The 27,133-nt window shown below is 39.4% G+C and overlaps 1 protein-coding gene across 1 annotated transcript; it reads left to right on the top strand.

Moving 5' to 3' along the window:
* LOC134324012 (GRIP and coiled-coil domain-containing protein 2) lies at positions 1-26,275 on the top strand. Its single transcript, XM_063005658.1, has 23 exons — positions 1-98; positions 3,995-4,054; positions 4,160-4,244; positions 4,353-4,420; positions 6,042-6,146; positions 6,332-11,782; positions 12,730-12,772; positions 13,399-13,499; positions 13,744-13,842; positions 14,949-15,068; positions 16,069-16,233; positions 17,110-17,214; positions 17,863-18,025; positions 18,714-18,814; positions 19,377-19,454; positions 19,855-19,992; positions 20,853-20,974; positions 21,099-21,275; positions 22,240-22,457; positions 22,635-22,820; positions 23,631-23,770; positions 24,579-24,780; positions 24,967-26,275. Exons 1-23 carry the CDS (start codon positions 93-95, stop codon positions 25,038-25,040), a joined length of 8,007 nt encoding a protein of 2,668 aa, XP_062861728.1. The 5' UTR covers positions 1-92; the 3' UTR covers positions 25,041-26,275.
* The last annotated feature ends 858 nt before the right edge of the window (positions 26,276-27,133 follow it).

Raw genomic sequence — 27,133 nt, 5'->3', positions numbered from 1 at the left:
TTAGTACATAAACGACGCTGCTTCATAACCTGCTTAATCCTGCTCATAAAGTCAGCATTAGACGGTAGCCACATTATCGCCCGGGTGTCGATATGGAGGTAAGAAAGCTCCTGTTTATTATAACCTTGCAAGTTTTGGACAGGAACTTGTGTCAAACGCTTGTCAAATTTACTGTCGAGCCAAAACTATGATCGTGAGATTGTTTTCATCTGAACTAAAATTTCTAGTCTTCGTGTGGAATCAGATCTCTGGGTGCTCATGGGAAAATTAAGTACACACTCCTACAATTCTGTGTGTATTATCAGGGCCTTAAGAACAACTGTGTGATCCTCACCAGCTAACATAAACAAACAATAAGCTTAGCAACAGCGACTCCCACTGTTTGGTTTATGCACCAGCAGTGATGGAAGAATACATAGAGAGTAGCGTGATCCTTCTATGTGCAGAATTGCTCGAGGATCAATCCTGCAGGTAGTGGGTGCATTGAAGGTTTTTGGTTTGTCTCAAATTACTGTCTGTATCTTTACAATTCACTTACCTTAAGTAAGTACAGTAGACCCTTGACTTACGAACCGTTTACCATATGAACATTTTGGGTTACGAGTGATTTTTTTTCAACTTGGATTACGAACCGAAATTCGCACGCAAACGAAACACATGGCGTCATGAACAAGTTGACTACGACTCTCTCTCTCTCTCTCTCTCTCTCTCTCTCTCCATATATATATATATATATATATATATATACAGGGGTTGGACAATGAAACTGAAACACCTGTCATTTTAGTGTGGGAGGTTTCATGGCTAAATTGGACCAGTCTGGTGACCAATCTTCATTAATTGCACATTGCACCAGTAAGAGCAGAGTGTGAATGTTCAATTAGCAGGGTAAGAGCACAGTTTTGCTCAAAATATTGCAATGCACACAACATTATGGGTGACATACCAGAGTTCAAAAGAGGCCAAATTGTTGGTGCACGTCTTGCTGGCGCATCTGTGACCAAGACAGCAAGTCTTTGTGATGTATCAAGAGCCACGGTATCCAGGGTAATGTCAGCATACCACCAAGAAGGACAAACCACATCCAACAGGATTAACTGTGGACGCAAGAGGAAGCTGTCTGAAAGGGATGTTCGGGTGCTAACCCGGATTGTATCCAAAAAACATAAAACCACGGCTGCCCAAATCACGGCAGAATTAAATGTGCACCTCGACTCTCCTGTTTCCACCAGAACTGTCCGTCGGGAGCTCCACAGGGTCAATATACACGGCCGGGCTGCTATAGCCAAACCTTTGGTCACTCGTGCCAATGCCAAACGTCGGTTTCAATGGTGCAAGGAGCGCAAATATTGGGCTGTGGACAATGTGAAACATGTATTGTTCTCTGATGAGTCCACCTTTACTGTTTTCCCCACATCCGGGAGAGTTACGGTGTGGAGAAGCCCCAAAGAAGCGTACCACCCAGACTGTTGCATGCCCAGAGTGAAGCATGGGGGTGGATCAGTGATGGTTTGGGCTGCCATATCATGGCATTCCCTTGGCCCAATACTTGTGCTAGATGGGCGCGTCACTGCCAAGGACTACCGAACCATTCTGGAGGACCATGTGCATCCAATGGTTCAAACATTGTATCCTGAAGGCGGTGCCGTGTATCAGGATGACAATGCACCAATACACACAGCAAGACTGGTGAAAGATTGGTTTGATGAACATGAAAGTGAAGTTGAACATCTCCCATGGCCTGCACAGTCACCAGATCTAAATATTATTGAGCCACTTTGGGGTGTTTTGGAGAAGCGAGTCAGGAAACGTTTTCCAACCCCTGTATATATATACAGTGTATCACAAAAGTGAGTACACCCCTCACATTTCTGCAAATATTTCATTATATCTTTTCATGGGACAACATTATAGACATGAAACGTAGATATAACTTAGAGTAGTCAGTGTACAGCTTGTATAGCAGTGTAGATTTACTGTCTTCTGAAAATAACTCAACACACAGCCATTAATGTCTAAATAGCTGGCAACATAAGTGAGTACACCCCACAGTGAACATGTCCAAATTGTGCCCAAATGTGTCGTTGTCCCTCCCTGGTGTCATGTGTCAAGGTCCCAGGTGTAAATGGGGAGCAGGGCTGTTAAATTTGGTGTTTTGGGTACAATTCTCTCATACTGGCCACTGGATATTCAACATGGCACCTCATGGCAAAGAACTCTCTGAGGATGTGAGAAATAGAATTGTTGCTCTCCACAAAGATGGCCTGGGCTATAAGAAGATTGCTAACACCCTGAAACTGAGCTACAGCATGGTGGCCAAGGTCATACAGCGGTTTTCCAGGACAGGTTCCACTCGGAACAGGCTTCGCCAGGGTCGACCAAAGAAGTTGAGTCCACGTGTTCCGCGTCATATCCAGAGGTTGGCTTTAAAAAATAGACACATGAGTGCTGCCAGCATTGCTGCAGAGGTTGAAGACGTGGGAGGTCAGCCTGTCAGTGCTCAGACCATACGCCGCACACTGCATCAACTCGGTCTGCATGGTCGTCATCCCAGAAGGAAGCTGATGCACAAGAAAGCCCGCAAACAGTTTGCTGAAGATAAGCAGTCCAAGAACATGGATTACTGGAATGCCCTGTGGTCTGACGAGACCAAGATAAACTTGTTTGGCTCAGATGGTGTCCAGCATGTGTGGCGGCGCCCTGGTGAGAAGTACCAAGACAACTGTATCTTGCCTACAGTCAAGCATGGTGGTGGTAGCATCATGGTCTTGGGCTGCATGAGTGCTGCCGGCACTGGGGAGCTGCAGTTCATTGAGGGAAACATGAATTCCAACATGTACTGTGACATTCTGAAACGGAGCATGATCCCCTCCCTTCGAAAACTGGGCCTCATGGCAGTTTTCCAACAGGATAACGACCCCAAACACAACCTCCAAGATGACAACTGCCTTGCTGAGGAAGCTGAAGGTAAAGGTGATGGACTAAACCCAATTGAGCACCTGTGGCGCATCCTCAAGTGGAAGGTGGAGGAGTTCAAGGTGTCTAACATCCACCAGCTCCGTGATGTCATCATGGAGGAGTGGAAGAGGATTCCAGTAGCAACCTGTGCAGCTCTGGTGAATTCCATGCCCAGGAGGGTTAAGGCAGTGCTGGATAATAATGGTGGTCACACAAAATATTGACACTTTGGGCACAATTTGGACATGTTCACTGTGGGGTGTACTCACTTATGTTGCCATCCATTTAGACATTAATGGCTGTGTGTTGAGTTATTTTCAGAAGACAGTAAATCTACACTGCTATACAAGTTGTACACTGACTACTCTAAGTTATATCCAAGTTTTATTTCTATAGTGTTGTCCCATGAAAAGATATAATAAAATATTTGCAGAAATGTGAGGGGTGTACTCACTTTTGTGATACACTGTATATGTATGTATGTATATACGTGTATATACACAGTGAGCGAACATTCAGACAGCGGACAGTGTTTTCCGGGGTTTTCTTTATATTTTGTAAAATTCAGTAGAGTGTAAAAGAGTAGTGATGAGAAAATGAAAAAAAAAAAAATGTATTACTGTTGAGAAAAGAAGGAAATTTAGTATGGTGTATGGAACAGCACACGTACTGTACTGAAATGTGATGTGTTTTTTTTGTACAGTACAATACTACTGTGTATTGTTGTTTATTATTGTTTATTACAGTAATGTATATTCTATAATTTAAGACTTAAGGGAAAATATACTTGTATTTATAACAAATAAGACCGTTTAAGACATTAGAAAGGTTAGGTAACGGGGTGGTTTGGGAGGTCTGACACGGATTATTTCTATTTACATTATTTCTTATGGGAAAAATAGGTTTAATTTGCAAACATTTTGACTTAAGAACAGCCCTTCGGAACCAATTTAATTTGTAAGTCAAGGGTCTACTGTAGTCGATAATAATGCTGCATTTTGCATTCTGTTCTGTTCCTTGACGTCACTGTGTACAGCAGGAGGCGGATGTGGAGTGTGGCAGCTCTACCCCATCAGTGGGAATTGGGAAATCAAAGGTAACGTTATCTGCCAGTATTTTTTATGTACATAAATACAATCATTATAACCAAGGTGATATTAATATTGGGTTCTTCACTTTTTCCCCTCATGTCTCATTAAAGTTGGACAACTTGTCTAAAGAAGATCTCATTAAATATGCAAAGAAACAGATGGCTGCCATGCAGAAGTTAAAGCTAAAATGTTCAGGTAGGAGGTTACAAGCCCTTATCTTTTGTTTAATTATGACTCTTTTTTTCTTGTTGCTGAGTTTGACCAGATACATAAGTTTATGTTGGCTTTTGTTTTCATTTGAAGATTTGGAAACACAGGTTGGCGCGCTGAAGACTCCTCCAAGAGGAAATGCAAGTGATTCTGTTATACAGGTGTGTCTCTAGCATGCAAGCACAGTCAGTGTTCGGTGCATTGGTTTCTTTCATTCTATGTGTAAATGAGATATTAAAGGGGTGCTTGGCAACTTTAAAACAGAAACTTCATATAAGATCAGGGTTGGGCAATTAAATTTTCCAAGGGGCCACATAAGAAACTCGGACTGTTGTGGAGGGCCGGACCAATAAGGTGAACTTAATTCTGCTCAATATTAATTTTATCTTTTTATTTACATTTACATTACATTTTCAGCATTTAGCAGACGCATTTATCCAAAGCGATTTACAATACAGTTACAGTATACAGTCTGAGCAATTAAGGGTTATGGGACTTGCTCAAGGGCCCAACAGCAGCAACCTGGCAGTGGTGGGGCTTGAACCAGCAACCTTCTGATTACTAGTCCAGTACCTTAACCACTAGGCTACAACCGTCCACTCTTTATGAAAAGCAGTGAATTGTACAGTTCTAATAAGCTGTTAATGTTTTGATGTTACATTTAGAAAATTAGAAGTATGCAGAGTAAAAACATCAACATTATTTTACTATTTAAACAAACAAATGCAAAAACAAATGTGAACAAAATGTGCAGGTTTTTAAACTTTACACTATTTTGTTTTGAGTCTAATTACCTCATTTGTTTTTCAGTCCTTTGTTATTGTTTAATATAATTTTTAAAATCACAGAGCTGGTCCTGACTGCTTCAGTTCTGGACGTGTTAAACTTCGCAACAGCGATTTAGAGCCTAAATTCTGATCCTTAACCAGCGTTACATCTGACTTTAATAAATAAACAATTTGGAAGTTCATGTCTTGTTAAGAACTCCACCGTCAATCACACTCAGTTCTGTTCACATTACAGTGAAGCTGATACACTCGCGCATACTCAAATCGAAACGTACGGATATTTAAAGACACAGCGCTCTCGTCAAAATCAATCCTGTTATATTGCATGTTTGATGTACATTTATTTACAATTAAAACTCATGCGGGCCGGTTGGGGATGTACAATGCCCAGGTCTGTATAAGATCATACAAACTGAAAGCCTTGCTGTAAGGTCAGGCTGCAGGCTGATTCATTGGGCAAACACTTCAGGTTGCCAGTCTATCACAGGGCACACGCATATACACTAACACTTAGGGCTTTTTAGTCGCTCCACTTGGCCTAACTGAATGTTTTTGGAATTGTGGGAGGTAACACGGTGAGGACATACAAGTTCCACACAGAAAGGACTTTGATTGCTCTAAGCCATGGCACTACCCACAGCACTTTCATGCCACTCTTATAGGAGATTTGCAAGAGAAAAACCCCTGCAAAGCAAAAGCTTGTCTCAAAAGACAGCTGCTCTGTGAACTGATATGTTGAAGGTGGAACCGTTTTGAAGAAGTATTTGGTGTAAGGCTAACACAGCATTTCACAATAATAACATCATACCAGCAGTCAACATGGTGGTAATTCACTCACAATTTAGGCTTTACTTCACCACATCTTGCTTTATACATCACATATCCAAAAGATTCACACACATCAAGGTTCTTTTTGATCTGGTGTTTTTGTAACTGGCACTATATGTATGTTCCAATCAACCTCTGAGACTCATTATTTGCTCCTCTTGAACAGGAACTGACTGAAAGAATGGATGCTGTATTGCTGGAGAAAGCAGAAACTCAACAAAGCCTTGTTGTACTGCGCAAAGAAAATGAAAAACTGAAGAGACAGGCAGAGGTAAATTATATATTATATTTACTGACGAGAGTTTTTATATATGGACATGTACGTCATGGCAGTCTAAAGGTAGTGTTGGTCCTTCACAGATTCAGTAATCCTGATTTAACTCATGTTGCCAATCATTATCTTTAGAAATAGCTTGTTGTATTTTGACTCAACCATTATGTGTTATTTACCAACAGGAGTCACTGGAGAACTTGGCTGCACTTCAAGAGAAACTGAATTATGCATATAAAGACCACAATGAGAAAATGAAGGCTATGGAAAAAGCAAGACACAAAGAGGAGTTGGAGATTTTGAAAAACACAGAAAGTGAAAAGTACACGAATGAAAAAACGCAAAGGCTGCGACTAAAGAAAGAGTTCGACTCTAATATTGAAGCAGTTCGTCTGAAATATCAGAAGAAGGTGTCTGACTTGGAGCAGAATCTGAAATCAGCCAGAACAGAGTGGACGGCTGAGACGGAAGCTTTAAAGCGGAGTCACCAGACATCCCTCAGAAAAGCCCAGGAAGAGCTTGAAAACTTGCAGACGGAGGTTGCAAGGCTGTGCAGACAGCACGAAGAGGAGGTCAGAGATCTAGAAGAACAGCTCGAGATCAATGCTGCGAATTTTGATATGGAGAGGGAAAGACTTCTGTTGCTCCAGGACGAGTTATCTGAGCAAATTGCACTTAAGGAAGGTTATCTTCAGGATGTTCAAGAGGAAGAAGAGGACCTTAACAGGAGTGGTGCCCAAAAAGCATCGGAATCGTCAGGCTTAGAAGACCCGGATATTGAGATAGACAAGCTAAGATTGGCACTGCTGGATTTACAGTCCCAAAACACCATGCTTCAAGAGGAGCTCACATTTCTTAGTAATGTGAAAACTGAGCTAGAGAGTGACCTGAAACATATAAGGGAGGAGTTCAGCATGGAAAGAGAAGATCTGGAGTTCAAGATCAATGAACTGCAGATGACTAAAGAGGATGGCGATGTTTATTCTAAAGAGGAGGCTCATGCCAATCTGACAGACACAATACAGCTTGACCAACACAATCAGATTCTTAAAGAATTAAAAGAACAGCATAATGCAGAAATAAAGGAACTCAAAACAATTCTTACTACTCGTGCTGAACAGGAAAAAGAAGTGGTTGTTCAGGAGTTAAAAGACCTGCAAAACATGTACAAGATGGTTTCTGAGGAGAAACATGCTATTATTAGTGAATATGAGCACACCAAGGAAATACTGCATAATCTCGAGTCAGAACTTGGAGAGAGAACCTCTGACTTTGTGAGGAAATATAATGCCATGAAAGATCAAGCAGCCCGTTCGATTCAGGAACTTCAAGAGAAGCTCAGTGAGAGGGACACTTTGATGGATCAGCTGAAGAGTTCAGAGCAAGCGGCAGATCGTTTAGAGCAAACATCTGAGATCGCACAAAAGTTAAAGGACTCGTCAGTAGCTTTGGAAGATGCCTTAAAAGAGACGGGAAGCCTTAGGAGTTGTATAGCTGATTTAGAGGCCCAGCTTTCTTCTTCACTGGCTGAAAAAGATCAACTGGAACAAAAGTGCAATACCTTGGAGGAGAACTTGGCTGCTCTTCAAAAGCTAGACAAAAAATCTCAGGAAAACGATCAACTACAAGAAGTTCTTCATTCTGCTTTACAAGATAAAGATAGTCTTATAAATGATCTGGAGAACAGTAAGAAAGAACTGTCTAATATACGGAGGCATATCTGTGAAATCCTGGAGCAGAAATTCCCAGAAAGCACAGTTGAAGAAGGCAAAGAAAAAGAAATTTCTCTACTTCTGAACCATCTCCTCAAAGCCCAAGAAGAAAATATGATTGGCAGCATATCAAATGAGGAAAATGAGAAACTACAGACAAATCTTAATGCACTGTTAGAAGAAAATGAGGCTCAAAGAAAGGAACTGGAAACACTCGAAGGAAAGCTTCTTGATGTCCAGAAACACATCAGTAAAATCCTGGAAGAGGAGTGTTCTCAGAACATAGCTGAAGAGCAAGACATCTCTGCATTGCTGACTTGTCTTCAGTCCCAAATTCATGAAGCGAAGGCGAGTTACATGGTTTCCAATGAGGAAAATGTGAAACAACAGAAAGACCTTGTCACTGTGGTAGAAGAAAGGGATGAGCTTAAGAAGCAAATGGAAACTATGAAAGAAAAGTTTTTGGATGCCCAGAAACATGTCCATAACATTTTGGAACAGGAGTATTCTGAGAACATAGCTGAAGAACAAGACATCTTTGCATTGCTGACTTGTCTTCAGTCCCGAATTCATGAAGCAAAGGCGAGTAACATGGTCTCCAATGAGGAAAATGTGAAACAACAGAGCAAACTTGTCACTGTGGAAGAAGAAAGGGATGAGCTTAAGAAGGATATGGAGATTAGTAAAGAAAAGCTTATTGATGTCCAGAAACATGTCAATAAAATTCTGGAAGAGGAGTATTCTGAGAACATAGCTGAAGAACAGGACATCTCTGCATTGCTGACCCATCTTCAGTCCAGAATTCATGAAGTGAAGGCGAGTTACATGGTTTCCAATGAGGAAAATGTGAAACAACAGAAAGACCTTGTCACTGTGGTAGAAGAAAGGGATGAGCTTAAGAAGCAAATGGAAACAATGGATGAAAAGCTTTTTGATGTCCAGAAAAACATCAATAAAATCCTGGAACAAGAGTATTCTGAGACCATAGCTGAAGAACAAGACGTCTTAGCATTGCTGACTCGCCTCCAGTCCCAAATTTATGAAGCAAAGGCGAGTTACATGGTTTCCAATGAGGAAAATGTGAAACAACAGAAAAACCTTGTCACTGTGGAAGAAGAAAGGGATGAGCTTAAGAAGGATATGGAGATTAGTAAAGAAAAGCTTATTGATGTCCAGAAACATGTCAATAAAATTCTGGAAGAGGAGTATTCTGAGAACATAGCTGAAGAACAGGACATCTCTGCATTGCTGACCCATCTTCAGTCCAGAATTCATGAAGTGAAGGCGAGTTACATGGTTTCCAATGAGGAAAATGTGAAACAACAGAAAGACCTTGTCACTGTGGTAGAAGAAAGGGATGAGCTTAAGAAGCAAATGGAAACAATGGATGAAAAGCTTTTTGATGTCCAGAAAAACATCAATAAAATCCTGGAACAAGAGTATTCTGAGACCATAGCTGAAGAACAAGACGTCTTAGCATTGCTGACTCGCCTCCAGTCCCAAATTTATGAAGCAAAGGCGAGTTACATGGTTTCCAATGAGGAAAATGTGAAACAACAGAAAAACCTTGTCACTGTGGTAGAAGAAATGGATGAGCTTAAGAAGCAAATGGAAACTATGAAAGAAAAGTTTTTGGATGCCCAGAAACATGTCCATAACATTTTGGAACAGGAGTATTCTGAGAACATAGTTGGAGAACAAGACATCTTTGCATTGCTGACTTGTCTTCAGTCCCGAATTCATGAAGCAAAGGCGAGTAACATGGTCTCCAATGAGGAAAATGTGAAACAACAGAGCGAACTTGTCACTGTGGTAGAAGAAAGGGATGAGCTTAAGGATATGGAGATTAGTAAAGAAAAGCTTATTGATGTCCAGAAACATGTCAATAAAATTCTGGAAGAGGAGTATTCTGAGAACATAGCTGAAGAACAGGACATCTCTGCATTGCTGACCCATCTTCAGTCCAGAATTCATGAAGTGAAGGTGAGTTACATGGTTTCCAATGAGGAAAATGTGAAACAACAGAAAGACCTTGTCACTGTGGTAGAAGAAAGGGATGAGCTTAAGAAGCAAATGGAAACAATGGATGAAAAGCTTTTTGATGTCCAGAAAAACATCAATAAAATCCTGGAACAAGAGTATTCTGAGAACATAGCTGAAGAACAAGACGTCTTAGCATTGCTGACTCGCCTCCAGTCCCAAATTCATGAAGCAAAGGCGAGTTACATGGTTTCCAATGAGGAAAATGTGAAACAACAGAAAAACCTTGTCACTGTGGTAGAAGAAATGGATGAGCTTAAGAAGCAAATGGAAACTATGAAAGAAAAGTTTTTGGATGCCCAGAAACATGTCCATAACATTTTGGAACAGGAGTATTCTGAGAACATAGTTGGAGAACAAGACATCTTTGCATTGCTGACTTGTCTTCAGTCCCGAATTCATGAAGCAAAGGCGAGTAACATGGTCTCCAATGAGGAAAATGTGAAACAACAGAGCGAACTTGTCACTGTGGTAGAAGAAAGGGATGAGCTTAAGGATATGGAGATTAGTAAAGAAAAGCTTATTGATGTCCAGAAACACATCAATAAAATTCTGGAAGAGGAGTATTCTGAGAACATAGCTGAAGAACAAGACATCTCAGCATTGCTGACCCATCTTCAGTCCAGAATTCATGAAGCGAAGGCGAGTTACATGGTCTCCAATGAGGAAAATGTGAAACTACAGAAAGACCTTGTCACTGTGGTAGAAGAAAGGGATGAGCTTAAGAAGGATATGGAGATTAATAAAGGAAAGCTTCTTGATTTCCAGAAGCAGGTCCATAAAATTCTGGAACAGGAGTATTCTGAGAACATAGTTGAAGAACAAGACATCTCTGCAATGCTGACCTGTCTCCAATCCCGAATTCATGAAGCGAAGGCGAGTTACATGGTCTCCAGTGAGGAAAATGTGAAACAACAGGAAGACCTAGTCACTGTGGTAGAAGAAAGGGATGAGCTTAAGAAGGATATGGAGATTAGTAAAGAAAAGCTTCTTGATGTCCAGAAACACGTCAATAAAATCCTGGAACTAGAGTATTCTGAGAATATAGCTGAAGAACAAGACATCTCAGCATTGCTGACCCATCTTCAGTCCAGAATTCATGAAGCGAAGGCGAGTTACATGGTCTCCAGTGAGGAAAATGTGAAACAACAGGAAGACCTAGTCACTGTGGTAGAAGAAAGGGATGAGCTTAAGAAGGATATGGAGATTAGTAAAGAAAAGCTTCTTGATGTCCAGAAACACGTCAATAAAATCCTGGAACTAGAGTATTCTGAGAATATAGCTGAAGAACAAGACATCTCAGCATTGCTGACCCATCTTCAGTCCCGAATTCATGAAGCGAAGGCGAGTTACATGGTTTCCAATGAGGAAATTGGGAAACAACAGAGCGAACTTGTCACTGTGGTAGAAGAAAGGGATGAGCTTAAAAAGGATATGGAGATTAGTAAAGAAAAGCTTCTTGATTTCCAGAGGCAGGTCCATAAAATCCTGGAACAGGAGTATTCTGAGACCATAGCTGAAGAACAAGACGTCTTTGCATTGCTGACCCATCTTCAGTCCCGAATTCATGAAGCAAAGGCGAGTAACATGGAGTCCAGTGAGGAAAATAGGAAACAACAGGAAGACCAGACAGATAATCTCAATGAAACACTATCTAATGCTGAATGTGATGCAAAATCCCAAAATGTGCATACCAAATCTGAAAACAAGCAGCAGCATTCTCAGGTTGCTGAGATAGCAGAGCGGCCTGTGCATGAAGGTATTGAAGAACCTTCAGATGAAGCTGGAACGCAAGAAACCGATGACATGAAAAGGCTCCAACAGAAGCTCTGTGAAAAGGAATCCATTATAGCCCACCTAAAAGAGGAAATTTCTAATTTACAGGTCTGTTTTTGTTATTTGCTTTTTAATTTTATTGAATGTTACGTTACAAACAGTTGGGACAGTAGGTTATATGCCACTAAAATTAATGAAGCTTATCAAGTAGACTAATCAAAAGCAGCACCTTACATAAGCATGGTCGATTGCCAGTCTTGTGTTTTTCCTTTTTCTCTTTGCTCTCCTGCAGTTTTATGATGGAGTTTGTGTTTCTCCAGAGGACTTTTGTCTTTATCTTTGGTTTTTAGCGGTGTGACAGTATCATTGACTTTGATAAACCTCCTGGAGTTAAATGTCTCTGCAGGAGCGTCAGCTGATACTGAGGTGGAAGTTTGGGTAGAGAATGTATTAGATCCTTAAACACTACAGCGGTAGTCTAGCGTATGCCCATGCTTATAAATGGGACCTGACACATGCTGTATAGGATTGTAGGACAATAGGAGCTGGATCTGTGGGGCTGTACATGTGATTATTAAAATCACCAGTGATTAAACTACAAGCATCTGAATTGTCAAAATCTGTGGTAGTCCTAGAAAGCATCTACCCAAACTAATTTAAACATTTCTCAGAGTCATATATGGGGCAAGGAGATTATTCCTCATTTGGCCTTTTCTCTCTCCAATACTCTCTGTTAAGCACCCAGCCAGGCCAGAACACCGCAAAGACTTGAATTAGAGCTTAGTTTATTGATGGTTTTGATCTAACAGATTAGACCGCTGCACTAGCAGAGTACCAGCTGAGACTAATTATGATGGTTTTCTTCCATTATTTAGCCTAAACAGTCAGTTGTAATTCAGTCCTTTAGCTTAAACCACTGGCTGAGTAATAACACTTGTAATGTTATTCATTTTTTTAAACATATGTTATTGTGATCTCATGAAGCATTGTAAAATGTATTTACTGTCATGTGTTCATCTTAAGTGACTTGAAATATTGGAACTGTTCATTTCTAGGAAAGCAAGATGCCAGCGCTTAGTGAAAACACAAAGCAGATTGGTATGCTTTTTTTTTATTCCTCCTAACACAGCTCTGTACTCTGTACTTTTTATCATTAAAAATAGACCCTTACAGGACCCACACTACCTAGATATTATTTGGTGGTGGACCGTTTTCAGTACTGTAATAATATGGTAATAATATTAGTATTTTTACTTGGATGACTGCATTAGGTACAGCAGTCTTGTTGGGATTTTGAATCGCTTATTGACCATGCTTGAGGTTGGTGGTGGTGGTGGTGGGGTGCTCCAACCAAAAATATGAAACAAACACACCAGCCTGTTATTAGAAAGCATCCACTAATAAAAGACTAGAAGATTAACACACTTTCTACATGACAAAAGACAGACAGAAAGAGACAGGCTCTGAATTATAACTGTATACCTACAACCAGTGCTAAAACATTAGTTAATAATCCCAACAACACTGCTGCACCTGATACACTCATAGCAGAACAACACACGTTTCCATGTCATTACTATGTAAGTTGCATTGCAGTACTGATAAGGTTTCTTTTGATTGATAAATAGGGTACTAAGTGGTTACGGGTCACTGAACTATTTCAATATTTTCCCTCTACTGATCATTGTAGAAATTTATTTTTGCTCTCATTTATTTTTGTATAGAAATCCTACAAAAAGAAATGAAAGAGAAAGACGAGCGTCTGAATAAAATCAAAGCGGTAGCTGTGAAAGCCAGAAAAGAACTGGAAAACAGTAAAAAAGAGGTTGGAATTATTTCTACTTACATGCATTTTTTTTCTTTTGTTTGGTTTTTTTTCTTTTGCTCACCTTTAACTTTTTCTGTAATTTATTATTTAAAGAATGGTGTTTGGATTCCAATAATTAACAAACTGTATTAACCTGTATATGGCTGGCACTTTGCTGTCTAGAGTTTATTTCTTTGTAATGCAGTAAAATATTACACCTAAGTGAATTACATAAGCAACTATTCCACCCATCTTAATGTAGGCATCTGCACTGAAAGAGGAATTGGGAGCTTTAAAGGGTGAACGGAACAAGATGTCAGAGTCTATGAAGGATATTATCCATGGTGCAGAGGACTATAAGGTATAAAGCAATTATATCTAAACTGTTGTTTTTTTGCAATTCCAAATATGCCATGTGTACTGCAAAGCTTGAGTACGTCAGTACCTTGAGTAAGTTAATGTGTGACATAAACATTAAACAGGAAGTTTCTGAGAAACACCCTCCATATGGTTGCCAGGAGTTGGAATCGACTTGGCGGCACCTTGAATAATAATAGTATCTTTATTGCTACTTTTATAGCCAGCTATTCAGTTCAGCTCAGATTACTAACATAACCTGATCATGTGGAAAGGCCTGATCACAACAGACTGGGCAGAAATCAGCATGGCTTTCATAGAGAGGAATGGATACATTTTTCTGGTGTCATTTTAAGGCTGCACTGCTGCAACTCCCTTCCAGCGGTTTTCCAATGACCACCATCAGGCCGCTGGCTTGCATTTAATTTACATTTACATTTTCAGCATGTAGCAGACGCTTTTATCCAAAGTGACCTACAGTACAGTAACAGTATACTGTCTAAGTAATTGAGGCAATCTTACAGTGGCAACCTGGCAGTGGTGGGGCTTCAACCAGCAACCTTTCAATTACTAACCCAGTACCTTAACCGCTAGGCTACAACTGCCATTTGTAGCCTAGGGCAGATGATGCTTACATCAGCCAACAACGAACCATCCCCGACCTATGTAGGAGCACTTAACCAACCCTCATACCTTTTACTCTTTGAGCCACAGGACTAGCTCGTCTTTATCCACCCATCAGAACTCAAGTAAGACGGGCATCAAGACTCTTCTCTATCCTAGTATCAGTGTGGTGGAATAAACTTCACCTGTCTGTCTGAACTGCTGAGTCTTCCCCAACCTGCCACAAAGTTAAAAGCATATAATTTATTTTACAGTTGACTTTTATACATCTGTAAGCAATAGTTATGACTAAAACATATCCAGAGATCAGATGCTTGTAGTGTATACAGCTCTTCGATCAGTTCAGTGCCATTTAATAACCTCTGCAATGGATGAAAAATGTAAGATAATAGAATGCAATGGCATGACACTTCATTAATATGTTTTGTGAATTATTTTAATTTACTGTTGAGGCTCATTTGTTTTTTGACTGCCTCCAATTCACAGAATCTGATGATTGATTATGACAAGCAAACAGAGCTGCTGGATAAAGAGAAAGAGAAGTTGGAGGCAGCCGAGAGACTGATCACTGATCTGAACAAACGCCTTCAGGCAGCTGTTGAACAGGTAAATCAATTTCATTATGTTAGCTATGTTAATGAATTAAACAACATACACAAGTACTCATGCTGCAGTAAGGTGTACTGGAACTGTATAGATACTAGGCCCAATCACAGCCAATGTTTGATCTTTGTCATTTGTTCAACTGGCTTTGCTTTGGGGTCTCTATGCCACTGTTGGTTTTCCTTGCCAATGCATGATAGGCCCTGAAATAAAATTCAGAAAAGGGAACCTGAAGAGATTTAGGAGCAGCAATGTGTGCAATAAATGTGCAATAATCATACATTTTTTGCAAAACAAATTCATTTATATTAGGAAAATGTTTTCCGTCCCAGTTATGTCCATTAATTGTCTGAAGTTTGACTGTTGGATGAACATATGTAATGTTTAAGTTTTGACTAAATGAGGTTCGGTTGTTGGACCATTATCAGCAATGACACAGTAATGAGTGTACCAGGTGCAGCATTGTGTTGGGATGTTTAAATCCAGTATAAAAATTCTTTACTCTTTATTTTGAACATATACCGTGTTGGGACCGGTTGTGGGTGTACAATTACAGACTAGAGCAGTTTTATTGTTATGCACAAGTGTTAATCTTCCTCTAGTCTTCAGTAATCAGTGGACATTTTTGGCCACAGGTCACTGTTGGCTTTATATTTTTTAGTTGGAGCTCTACTCTGTTCCCAAGTCTTGACAATAAGGTGTTTAAAAATCACAGCAACACTGATACATTCAATCCAGAACAATCCACTTTACCATGTCATTACCATATTAGTGCTGAGAGTGGTCCACCACACCCACACATCACCTGGTTGGTGGTGATCCTATGGGAGACAAAGTGCACAGAGCAAGAGATGTGCTACAGTTAGTAACTGTATCATATGTTTGGTAATTTATTGTATAAAAGAAACAGTAAATTAATGGAACCCAATAGGTGTACTTAATAACCTGTGGTGAGTGTATGTTCATGAATAACTAACACTGGATAACATTGCATTATTCTCAGCAAAAGCAGTTGTCCTCTGAGAGAGAAGACCTGATGGCCCGTATCGATACTCTTCAAACTAATGCGCAACTGCTAGAGGCACAAGCTCTTGACATGCGCAAGCTAAAATCTGCAATGGAGAAAGACCTGGAAGCAGAAAGGCTTTTAAAAGAGCAAAAAACAAAGGTACACTTGTGTTATTGTAAAAGAATCACACTGGTATGGTGAGGCCCACCACACGTGCATAACACCAAATTATTTTAAGCCAAATCTTAAAATTGAATGTTTTAAAAATAGACTTACTATTTGATTTAGTTTTTTTTGGAGGTGTTTTGATGCACTGTTGTCCTTTTTTGCATTCTGCTTATGGATGCTAGCACAGTGTTTGACAAAGTATATCCAGTATTGCCAGGTCTGCCAGCAATTCATACACTGTAGATTTGGAAAAGAATACACTTCGGTTCATGCCAAGATTTTTGTTAATATTCTAAATGAAAGATTAAATGGATGAGCATTTAAGAATGTATTGACAGGTTGTTTTGTTTGTTTTTTAGGGGTGCCAGTATTTTTTGTCTTATGTTTTTTGTAAAGTCTTGATGATGGATTATTAAAGACTAGAACCCAGTCTAACAATGGCCTTTAGACTAAAGCATTAGGACCTTTTTCAGGTAGTAGTTATTGCTTGTGTTTGTACAGATTCGAACTTGTGTAAAGTCTGGGCTACACTGTATGGTCATCGGCGCATATATGCCGTCTAAGAGACTGGAAAATGTTCTTTTTGAAGAATGGACATTCCATGTTCTCGTCTTTTACTTAGCCATGAACGGCTCCAAACTTTGCCTCTTCACCTGTTTGATCTTCTAGTATTTAGAAATATCCTTACCTCCATTATGAATATTGGCGGACAATGTATTTACAGGACTGTCATTAATAATGTCGCGTATAATCTGACACTAATTACACGTCATGTCACAGAGTGTGTCATTTAAAAAGATCTTGTTTGATTTTATAGAACTTGTCTCACAGGTTTGACTTTACAGGACATGCTTTGTGTGATTTCAGGACCATGAAAGTGCTGTCAAGGAATTGGAGGAGCTTCAAAGTTTACTTCACAAACAGAAACAAGAGCTACAGCAGACAGAACATGAACTGGAACAGCTCAGGAAGGCATGTTCATAAGTACACACAGTGTTTACAGTATGAGATGAACGTTTTACAATTGTTTGATCATCAAGCTGATATTATTATTGGATCCTTTTTCATTGTACATAGTTTCACTGATGATCAAAAGTATGTGGCCAACACATTTTAGGTGTTTTAGTCAGACCCATTGATAAGAAGTAGTAGCACACTGTTAAAGATACTTGACTAGTAAGCTGAATGTTGCTGGTCCAAGCCCCACCACTGCCAAGTTGTCACAGTTGGCCCATAAGCTTCACGACCTGAGTGCCCCGTTACAAATGCTTTCTTGACTAAACTCCCACAGGCACACTCCAAAATCTTGTGGAAAACCTCCCCTACAGAGTGAGGACTCTTATAGCACCAAAGTGGAAGGGACTGCATAATGAAGACCATGGTTTTAAATTGTGCCGTCCAGCAAACTCATGGTCAGGTGTCTACATACCTAATTACGTAATTCTGTTCTTGCCCCCTGGTTAAAATGGGGCATATATAGTTTGTTTGGTGTCTTGCTCTTAAGGGTAGAGGCACAGTCCCAATACCCCTGGGTGTGAAAAGGATATTTTTTGTATATTTTATTTGTGAATCCTTTTTTTTTTTTCATTTTTACCACTAATCTGTTGTTTTCTTGCATAGGATGCCCAGCAGAGCACATTGCTGGACATGGAAATGGCTGATTACGAGCGTCTGGTCAAAGAGCTCAACCAACAACTCTCTGAGAAGGACAGACTCCTGGAAGAGCAGGAAAGCCAAGCACATGCCCAGAAAGAGAAAGAAGAAAAACTCAAGCAGGAGATAGGTAAGATCTGAGGGATGTGTTCAGTTGGGTAGATACAGGTGCAATAGGTTGTCCAAAAAGATCATGGTCAGGTGTCCACATACTTTAACAATACAATGGTTTTTCCTCAGTAAATTAAATGCACCATCTAGCAGTATTTTTCAAATTTTCTTTTTTCATTTTGTTGTTTTCTGGTTAAATCTTCTGCATTTGGGTACATCTTATTATCTTCTGAGCTGCTCGTTAACATCTGGTACCTCAGTTCAAAGCACCACACCGTTATATCTTCAGCCTGGATGGAATTGAAAGCACAAAATAGGTGGAATCGTGGGGACCTAGAAAGCCTGATAATAAACAAAAACAAACAAAAACACATTTCTGCAAATGTTTTATTCTACATGTAATACTTTTAAAATGAATTTTCTTTATTTTAGTTTTAATTTTGTGCCATTGGCAAAATAAGCTCTGAACATGAAGCACAATGACAAGGCAAGACTTCACAACTTGGTATTTTAGAGTGAAATGTTATATGAAGGGCTATTAGTAGTAGGTGATTCTATGTGCAAATAACTAATTTATTAAAATGGACTTGCAGTACAGGGTTGAGACAAATATATAAAAATGCTGTAATGTAAACCGATACCCAGGGGAAGATATTTCAGTTCTCACATCTATATATTGCCTGATCAATTATTGTTACTTATTTCAGATTCTCTGAAGTCGTTAGTGGATACCAGAGAGGAGAAAACCTCTAAGATGAAGCAACTGTTGGTGAAAACTAAGAAAGATTTGGCAGACGCCAAGAAGGAGGTAAGTTTGATGAGTCTGGTATTTTCTTTTTTAGACCAGGAATATTACATTTACAATCATGTTTTATCATATGTGTGCCCTTCCTCCCTTAGACACAGCAAATTGTGTCTGTTGAGCAACAGGCCCAGTTAGTTTCACTGCTGAGATTCAAGGGCTAGCAAATTTGATCTTGAATCTTACCAACAAAATCAAGCAGGGACTTTAAATTATTTACTGGAACACTATGCCATCTTAAAACATTGGAAAAGCTCAAAAAAAGTTCTCAACCTGAAAAGGGTTAGAAAGCCATTTCTAAGGCTCTAGGACTACACTGAACCACTGTGATGGCCATTATTTTAAGCAGACAAAACTTGGAGCAGTGGTAAAGCAACTCACAAAGAAATAGACGCTTTAAAAGATGTTAAATTAAAATTTCAGTTATAAAGCGTGTTTATCCTACTTTTTATGTGCTTATTGATGGCCCATAGGTATCATCCATGTGTTTTATCTATTTGTTCAATACAGTGTTAGTATTCAGATTCTGTTGTGTTTTTGCCTGCCTGATGGTGACTTTATTTTGTAGGAGGCATCTCGGGCGATCATACAGTCCTCTTTGAAAGAAGAGCTAGAGGCCAATCAGCAGCAGCTGGAGAATTATAAGGTAAAATCTTTTAGCATTTTTATAAATAACTGTAAATGTATTTACATGACACTTTACCAGAGAAAGACCTTTTTAAGCTTCTTTTATTCATTTTCACCTTTTTATATTAGAATATTACAGTGTGGTCGCCTCAGAGTGATGCCAGATGTTAGCTGAGGGGAAAATGTCACCATATAACAAAAGAGTGGATAATAATGATAATAGAGTAGTAAAAAGGGATGTTCTAGTCACAGTGGTCAGGTGTTTGCATACAGTATTTCCATATGGTTTATTTCAGTGTCTTTAATTAGAACATAAATGTGTGTGCTGAGCAAGACTTGTGGTTTGCCATAATAACTTCATGACAATGTTTACCACCAATAAAGTGATATTCATTTTTTACGCATGGTTTACGTTTCAGATTCAGTGCAGTGAACTGACTTCAGATAAGCACAGGCTTCAGGAGCAACTCAGATTAGTGAGTGATCAACATCAGAAGACTGTTACTTCCTACCAGCATCAAGTTGCCGCTTTACAAAAGGATCTGAGCTCTACTAAGGTACTCACCCCTGCTCTCTTACTTTTTGTGAGCACTTGCTAAACTGGTATAAGTGCATTTGTATCTGCTGATGCAGCTTCACTGATAGATCTGTCTAATTGGGTGAAGAAAATAGATTTGAAAATGCTGTTTAAGTATTCTGCTCAATCCTCAGTCTAAAGAGCAGCATTTAATGTGACCTACAGTCCTCTATAAGCACATTAAATAAATAACAAACGTCATGCATGGTGGTGAAGGAGTGATGATTTGGGATTGTTTTGCAGCCACAGGTTATGGGAAACTTGAAATCTGTTGCTAATTATCTTCTTATTAATTGTGGTTACTATTGTTTAAAGGGTTTAGTAAATTAACCTTTCCTTTAAAGTCTAAACCACCAAAACATTGCCCAAAATTTTTTATTGAAATTGAAATTGTAGTGTTTATTTGACCTACTGTGAAATAATAGAAAAAAAGAAATTAAAAAGGAGTTTGCATATATGAGTTTTGTTTTGTATCACATCAGGATTTAATGTATTATTAATATTTTTTTTATTTATTGTTCACTGCATGTACTGCTTTGTGGAATTCATAATAGATAAAATGCATAAAACGACAAGTTACTGATATTTGCCTTAAATACCTGCTGTATATAATTGCAATACATGACAAATCCACCAGGGGGCAGAGGACATGTATCTAATTGTATACATCATGTTTTTCAGGAAACAATGTACCTACATTTGGCATTATAAGGTTAAACATCGCTGTCCATGTTAGAATTGTTCCCTTGCAACAGATAGGGACATCCCTTTCATAACAGTGTTAAATGATTTTTACATGTGTAATATGCTTACCTTAAATCTGTGTGATATGAATTTCAGGCGGAACTTGAGTCCACGATGTCTGAGTTTGATGGCTATAAGGTCCGAGTCCACAATGTGCTCAAGCAACAAAAGACCAGGTCCTCCACTCATGGAGATGTTAAATTGTCCAAACAGGAAAGGTAATGTTGTTTCACTGCTTATGTTAATGTCTTGCAGGTTGCTGTGTTGCTGTGACATTCCTCAGTACAATTATAAATGTGTAAATTGTGTGTATACCTGTGTGTGTTTCTTTTGCACAAGCAGGGAGCACATGGAGAGCATGCTGGAGCAGCTGAGGTCCAAACTTCAGGAAAGCCAGCTTAATGTACAGAGCTGTAATGCTGAGCTGCAGCAGCTGCAGAGCGAGCATGACACGCTTCTGGAGCGCCACAACAAGATGCTCCAACAGACTGTTGCTAAAGAGGCTGAACTGAGAGAGAGGTATACAACAGCTTTTATTATTTAACCAATCAAACTGTATCCTGGGAATCCGGTCTTCATTTTGATGTATGTTGAAACATACTAACAAAGTCAGTATTACAGGCTAGTCTTGATGAACACACGCGTACCTGTGTTACAGATTAAATGAAATCTATAGCCATGTTTTTAACACTATTCTTTGACGTAGAGACACCAAACCTGAAGAGATACTGATCCTATAGCCTTGAATTGTGCTTGTGCTTTTTGGAGCTCCACACGTTCTATCCACATGTTCTAAGTAGTATTGGTCTCCTTAAGGACAATTTTCCCCCATAGGAATACACGCTGTAGTTATTATTATTATTATTGATATTATTATATGCTTTTTTTGGGGTGGCACGGTGGCTAAGTGGGTAGCACTGTCACCTCACAGCACGAAGGTCCTGGGTTCGATCCCCAGGTGGGGCGGGCCGGGTCCTTTCCTTGTGGAGTTTGCATGTTTTCCCCGTGTCTGCGTGGGTTTCCTTCCACAGTCCAAAAACATGCAGCCAGGCTAACTGGAGACACTGAATTGTCCTATAGATACCTAACCGCTAGGATGCATAAACCAGTGCATTGTAGTGCCGGTCCCAAGCCCGGAAAAATAGGGAGGGTTGTGCCAGGAATGGCATCCGGTGTAAAAACTGTACCAAATCAGTAATGTGGATCATGATCCGCCAGAGACCCCTAATGCTGCTAGCGTGCTTGTGATTTTTATAAGCGATTTTTGGATTGGATTTACTCTTTTTTTTTTTTTTTTTTTTTTTTTATTACACAACCAAACACATTATAGTGTAAAAAGCGATATCTATAAACAATTACTTAAAGAATCCAAAACTTTTAAATCCATCAAGTTTTACATACGTAACTTATAAAATTAAAGTTATTATTTTATTACTGTGACTATATTTAATCCTCTAATGTTTTTTTTAAATTATTATTTCAGGTTGTTGGCACTGCACTCTGAGAATGTAAATCTGAAATCCGAACACAGTCAGTCAGTAGCTCAGCTTAACGCGCAGACAGAGTCGTTACGTAGCAGCTTCCGAGAGCAGGTGCACCATCTGCAGGATGAACATCGTAGCACCGTAGAGACCCTGCAGCACCAGATCAATCGCCTAGAGAGCCAGCTGTTCCAGCTGCAAAAAGAGCCCGCCCCCTCCAGTAAGTGTTTACTAGTTTTATTCAGTTTAAATAATGGTTTATGGAAAATTAAACTTAATGAAAATGTTTGACAAAAGTATTGATATTGCTATAAAGGTTAATAACAACATGGAATAAATAACAATATTGAACTGCTCACTCCTCATTAACAATTGATCTCTGCTGTCACTGTTGCAGCTCCTTTACAGCAGAGTAGGAAACCACAGCTGGAAAAGAAGCTTGCCGATCTGCCTCTTTTTGAGCTGAACATGGCGCGAGAGGAAGGGGAGGGGATGGAAATGACGGAGAATGAGTCTGTCTCTATGGCAGGAACTCCCCCATCTAGTCTTGAGCAGCTTCTCACCTCTCCAGACCCCAAAAATGGTAACATCACTTTGCTCTTGTTTTGCCGGTTTTGTGTTAGGATGATGTATTCACTATACAGATAAAAAACGTGGGATATTCTGCTAGCACACAAGCGCTGGGATTCTGAACTCCTAGGTTTGAATTTCGACTCTGCTCCCGGTCGGCTGGGCACCATCTAGCGGGCACAATTGGCAGTTCTTGCAGCAGACAAATGAAGTGGATGGGCCCGAGGTGCCTTTGCAGATGTGGAGAAGCCTCATGTGTGAATCCACTGAGGGAGAGCGGATCTTAATGGTGCTACAAGAACAATTGAAGGAGGGGGGTCGACAGGGCTGCAGAAATGTAACCAGTACTGTCTGGTGCAAGAGCCTGCACAAGTGGTGGATTATTTACCTAAAGCTTAGCGTGTTTCTCTGTATGAAGTTATGCTTTATACACCATACAAATGAAAAAAAAAATAGAATTTTGGGAATCTAGCTCTGACTGTTGAAAAGAAGCGGCCAGCAACTACGCACTTGTTGAAAATGGCATGTGTTAGTCTATGGCTCTTCTTGGCCAATTCATGTATGGCATCTGCAGTGGAATTGGCAATTGGAAATGACTAGACTGGGAGAAAACAGGGGATGTTTTTTAAAGTTAGACTTTAGTTAGACTGCATAAGTAGCTGCACAAGTCAAGTATCATTTTGCAAATCCTTTCAAATGGATAGGATCACGGTAAAGAAAGGGTTATTGGGTATGGACAAGACCTTGCGAGATCTTTTGTTATTAGTTACAGTAATTGTACAGTAAGTAATAATTTTCATTTAGTTTGTTTGTGTGCGTGCAGAGCCCTTCGTGTGGCAGGTGGAACCCACCAAAGACGAGCTCGTCCAGAGACTCAACACAGCCACCCGCAGCATGGACCACGTGAACAACCTGTTACATGAGAGTGAAGCCACCAATGCCATTCTCATGGAGCAGATCAGTGTAAGAGTTTTTGTTACTGGGACCACATCAGCTAACCTCCCCTTTTTATATCCATCATATGTTTAACTACAAACGTTTTAGCCAATGGGAAAGTGACGGTGCCACCAGCTTGGCAGGCCTCTTACCAGACAGAAGTGGCTGGCATGACTGGGGATTCACCTCACTGCTGCTGCAACAGTGACTCCTTTCTGGTTGAGGCACCAGCATGAGTGGTGAAAGAACACTTAGAGAGTAGTGTGTTCCTCTGTATACGCTGAAGCGCTCTGTATTAATACACCGCCAAGCCATGTAAACATGCAGCCATCAGCTTCTAGAGTGCCAGAGGATGGGTGTGCTAGCTTGTGGCCCTCAGCAAGGGTGTTTAGAGGATTCTAAGCTTAAATGTGTTTAAATGCTCACATAATCGCTTAACCACTTAATTCATTTATGAATTTGCTTTTTTTTGTTGAGTTGCTTTAAATAAAAAAAATGCTAAATACAAACAAAGTTGGAAAAGTAGAAAAACAGACAGCAATGACTTTTTGATTTAATTCAGTTTAACTGAAAACAGTACAATAATGTTATGGACTGTAGATGGTAAACTCCCCAAATTCTTTAAAATCAAGAACAAAGAAACGTGTTTAAACTGTTTATCTATTTGCTTATGCAGTTTTCCACAAAATGGACGACCTTAACCCATCCTTGCTTTAAACTCGTGGCATTTCAAGGAGAAAGATCACACTAACATTGATCGTTTCTGCCTGTAAATCACTCAAGCAGTTACATCCAAGTAATGATTCAGCCATGTAATAAAACCATTTCTGTTCAGGTCTTGAAGAGTGAGTTAAGGCGTTTGGAGCGGAATCAGGAACGGGAGAAATCAGGGGCTAATCTGGAGTATTTGAAAAACGTGCTACTGCAGTTTATATTACTTCGAGCCGGCAGTGAGAAGCAGGCACTGCTGCCTGTTATTCACACAATGCTGCAGCTCAGTCCAGAGGAAAAAAACAAACTTGCAGCTGTTGCTCAAGGTACGTTCATGTGTTTTCAGTCTTCCCTCTCTTAAGCACCCAACCACTTGATATACTTCTTGTACTTGCAATCATGCCTCAAGCATATTCACACATTTTAAGTAGTAATTGATTATGTAATAATGCTTCTAGTTTTTTTTTCTCCCACAAGAAGATTTGAAATAACAAAAACAATCTTTGTCTTAGGTGAAGAAGAGGCTGCGGTGGCCAGGGGTTCAGGTTGGACTTCATATCTCCACAGCTGGTCTGGGATCAGATGATACCTTAGGACCTAAAGCTGACTTATCTACACACGGTTCTATGCTCCTGTAATGAAACCAGATCACTAGGCCTTACTGAAGAATATTTTAATCAGTCAACAAAAAGTATATTTGTAATATATACACATGACTTAGTCACGTATATTATGCATATTTTAGTTCACTATGTGACGGCTTAGTAAAATAAATTAAGGAACATCTTGGACGAGACAAAGTGTCGGTACATTTACATTTGCTCAACTGCGCCACCTACTGGACCAATGCAGCCTTTTGGAAGCTCTCCCTGCAGTATGTGAAGTTAAACCAAGCTAATAATATTTAGTACACTGCTAGTCTTAAAGCTGCAATAACTACAATTACCAAAAATGCACTAAAATCATTATAATAAAATGTAAAAAGCTTAATTTATTTATTGTCAGTGTAAACCTACTGTATCAGCTTGAAATTCACATCCAAGACTTGTATGTGCTAAAATGGATTGGAACACCATAATATTGTTATTTTTCAGGTTATTATTAGTTACTGTTGGTAATCGCTTATTATGCTCAATTTATAAATTGTAGCTATGTATGTATAGACAAAAAACGTTATATATAGTGTTCGGTACTGTCAGCGATTCAGAGGAGTTATTGGAAAACATCCTTGGCAAATAATGACAGACTGAGATATTTTATCATTCCATGCCATTGCTTCTTGACAGCACTCATGTCACTGCTTTTTATTTAATGACCTTTTGGTGTAGAATATTGCCTGAAAATAACAATTACAAAACCATTTAAGCTGCTCAGCTTCTACTCTACCATTGTAGCCAAACAAATTACTGGACTACCCCCTGTGGGTACATTGTAATCCATGGTTCATAACTTTTCCTCTTACCAGACCAATATGAATCCTTTTACCTAAGCATGCTGTAGTGCTTCTAAAAACACTGATCCAACAGTGGAGATATTCCTGGAAAAAGGCGGGGTGGGGCGGTGTGGGGCCTTTCTGTGTGGAGTTTGCATGTTCTCCCCGTGTCTGCGTGGGTTTTCTCCAGGAGCTCCGGTTTCCTCCCACAGTCCAAAGACATGCACGTGAGGTGAACTGGAGATACTAAATTGTCCATGACTGTTTGATATTAAACTTGTGAACTGATAAATCTTGTGTAACGAGTAATTACCTGTCATGTCATGAATGTAACCGACGTGTGTAAAATATGACGTAAAAAATCCTAATAAATAAATTTAAAAAAATTATTTTTACTTTATTCGTGCGACATTTATTCATATTATATTCCATTATATTAAATTTTTCCTGTTGTCATATCCCAAGGTATATGTTGAGGTGTTAACAAATCCCAATAACAACAACTCATTGTTCTTTTGTATCTTATCAGATGCTCTTAAGTCAGCATAAAGAAATGCAAGCTTTTCAGGATTTTTTTTAATGTTATTTCTTGTTATAATAAATATTTGCTTATGTTTGATTGACTAAACTATGTAGGCTATTTAAATAATGTTTTTTTTCTTATTTTTATTTTATTTCCTCAGGAAATCACATTAAATATAGACAACCAAGAACAGAACAATCTGTATGACACAATGGATTCTTTTAGATTATTTTCATATGGACATTTGACTGTACTAATACTAATAACCTACTCAGCTATCATTAGTAGAAAATGAATACACTAGTGCTATAACAGTACATTGTGATTTCACTGAATGTAATCCGATACACTGATTTTTTGGTTTTGCAACCCGTCATCGATTAGCTAGGTTCATTGATTCTGTCTTAACAAGTTCTTAGTAGTCCAGTCACCACACAGCAGAAAAACACCGGTAACATGGAGACTGACAGGAAAAACAATCCACCACTGATAGACCCCCACTGAAGTAATTATGTACACTTGATTATAGCCGGACACACACACCAGGACTCGAGCACCTTAACATGATTGGCACCAAGGAGCAAAAAAATCACCTGCTGAGTGATTGTACACTTGACATTGAAGTGTAAACTGACAGTTTTTGCATATGTTGGAAGTGTGGAGATGTACAGTATTTCTCTATGTGGATGTTGTGCTGTGTTGTGTTGACATGTTGTGTTAAATG

The sequence above is a fragment of the Trichomycterus rosablanca genome, chromosome 12 (assembly GCF_030014385.1).
Source record: "Trichomycterus rosablanca isolate fTriRos1 chromosome 12, fTriRos1.hap1, whole genome shotgun sequence".
Lineage (NCBI taxonomy): Eukaryota > Metazoa > Chordata > Actinopteri > Siluriformes > Trichomycteridae > Trichomycterus > Trichomycterus rosablanca.
This window is presented reverse-complemented; position numbering and strand designations above follow the sequence as displayed.

What these genes read in the sequence shown, in the direction of transcription:
- LOC134324012 (XM_063005658.1), top strand. An exon ending in TGGCAGACGCCAAGAAGGAG is followed by an intron (nt 18,815 to 19,376) that starts GTAAGTTTGATG and finishes TTTATTTTGTAG; the next exon opens with GAGGCATCTCGGGCGATCAT. An exon ending in CTCTCCAGACCCCAAAAATG is followed by an intron (nt 22,821 to 23,630) that starts GTAACATCACTT and finishes GTGTGCGTGCAG; the next exon opens with AGCCCTTCGTGTGGCAGGTG.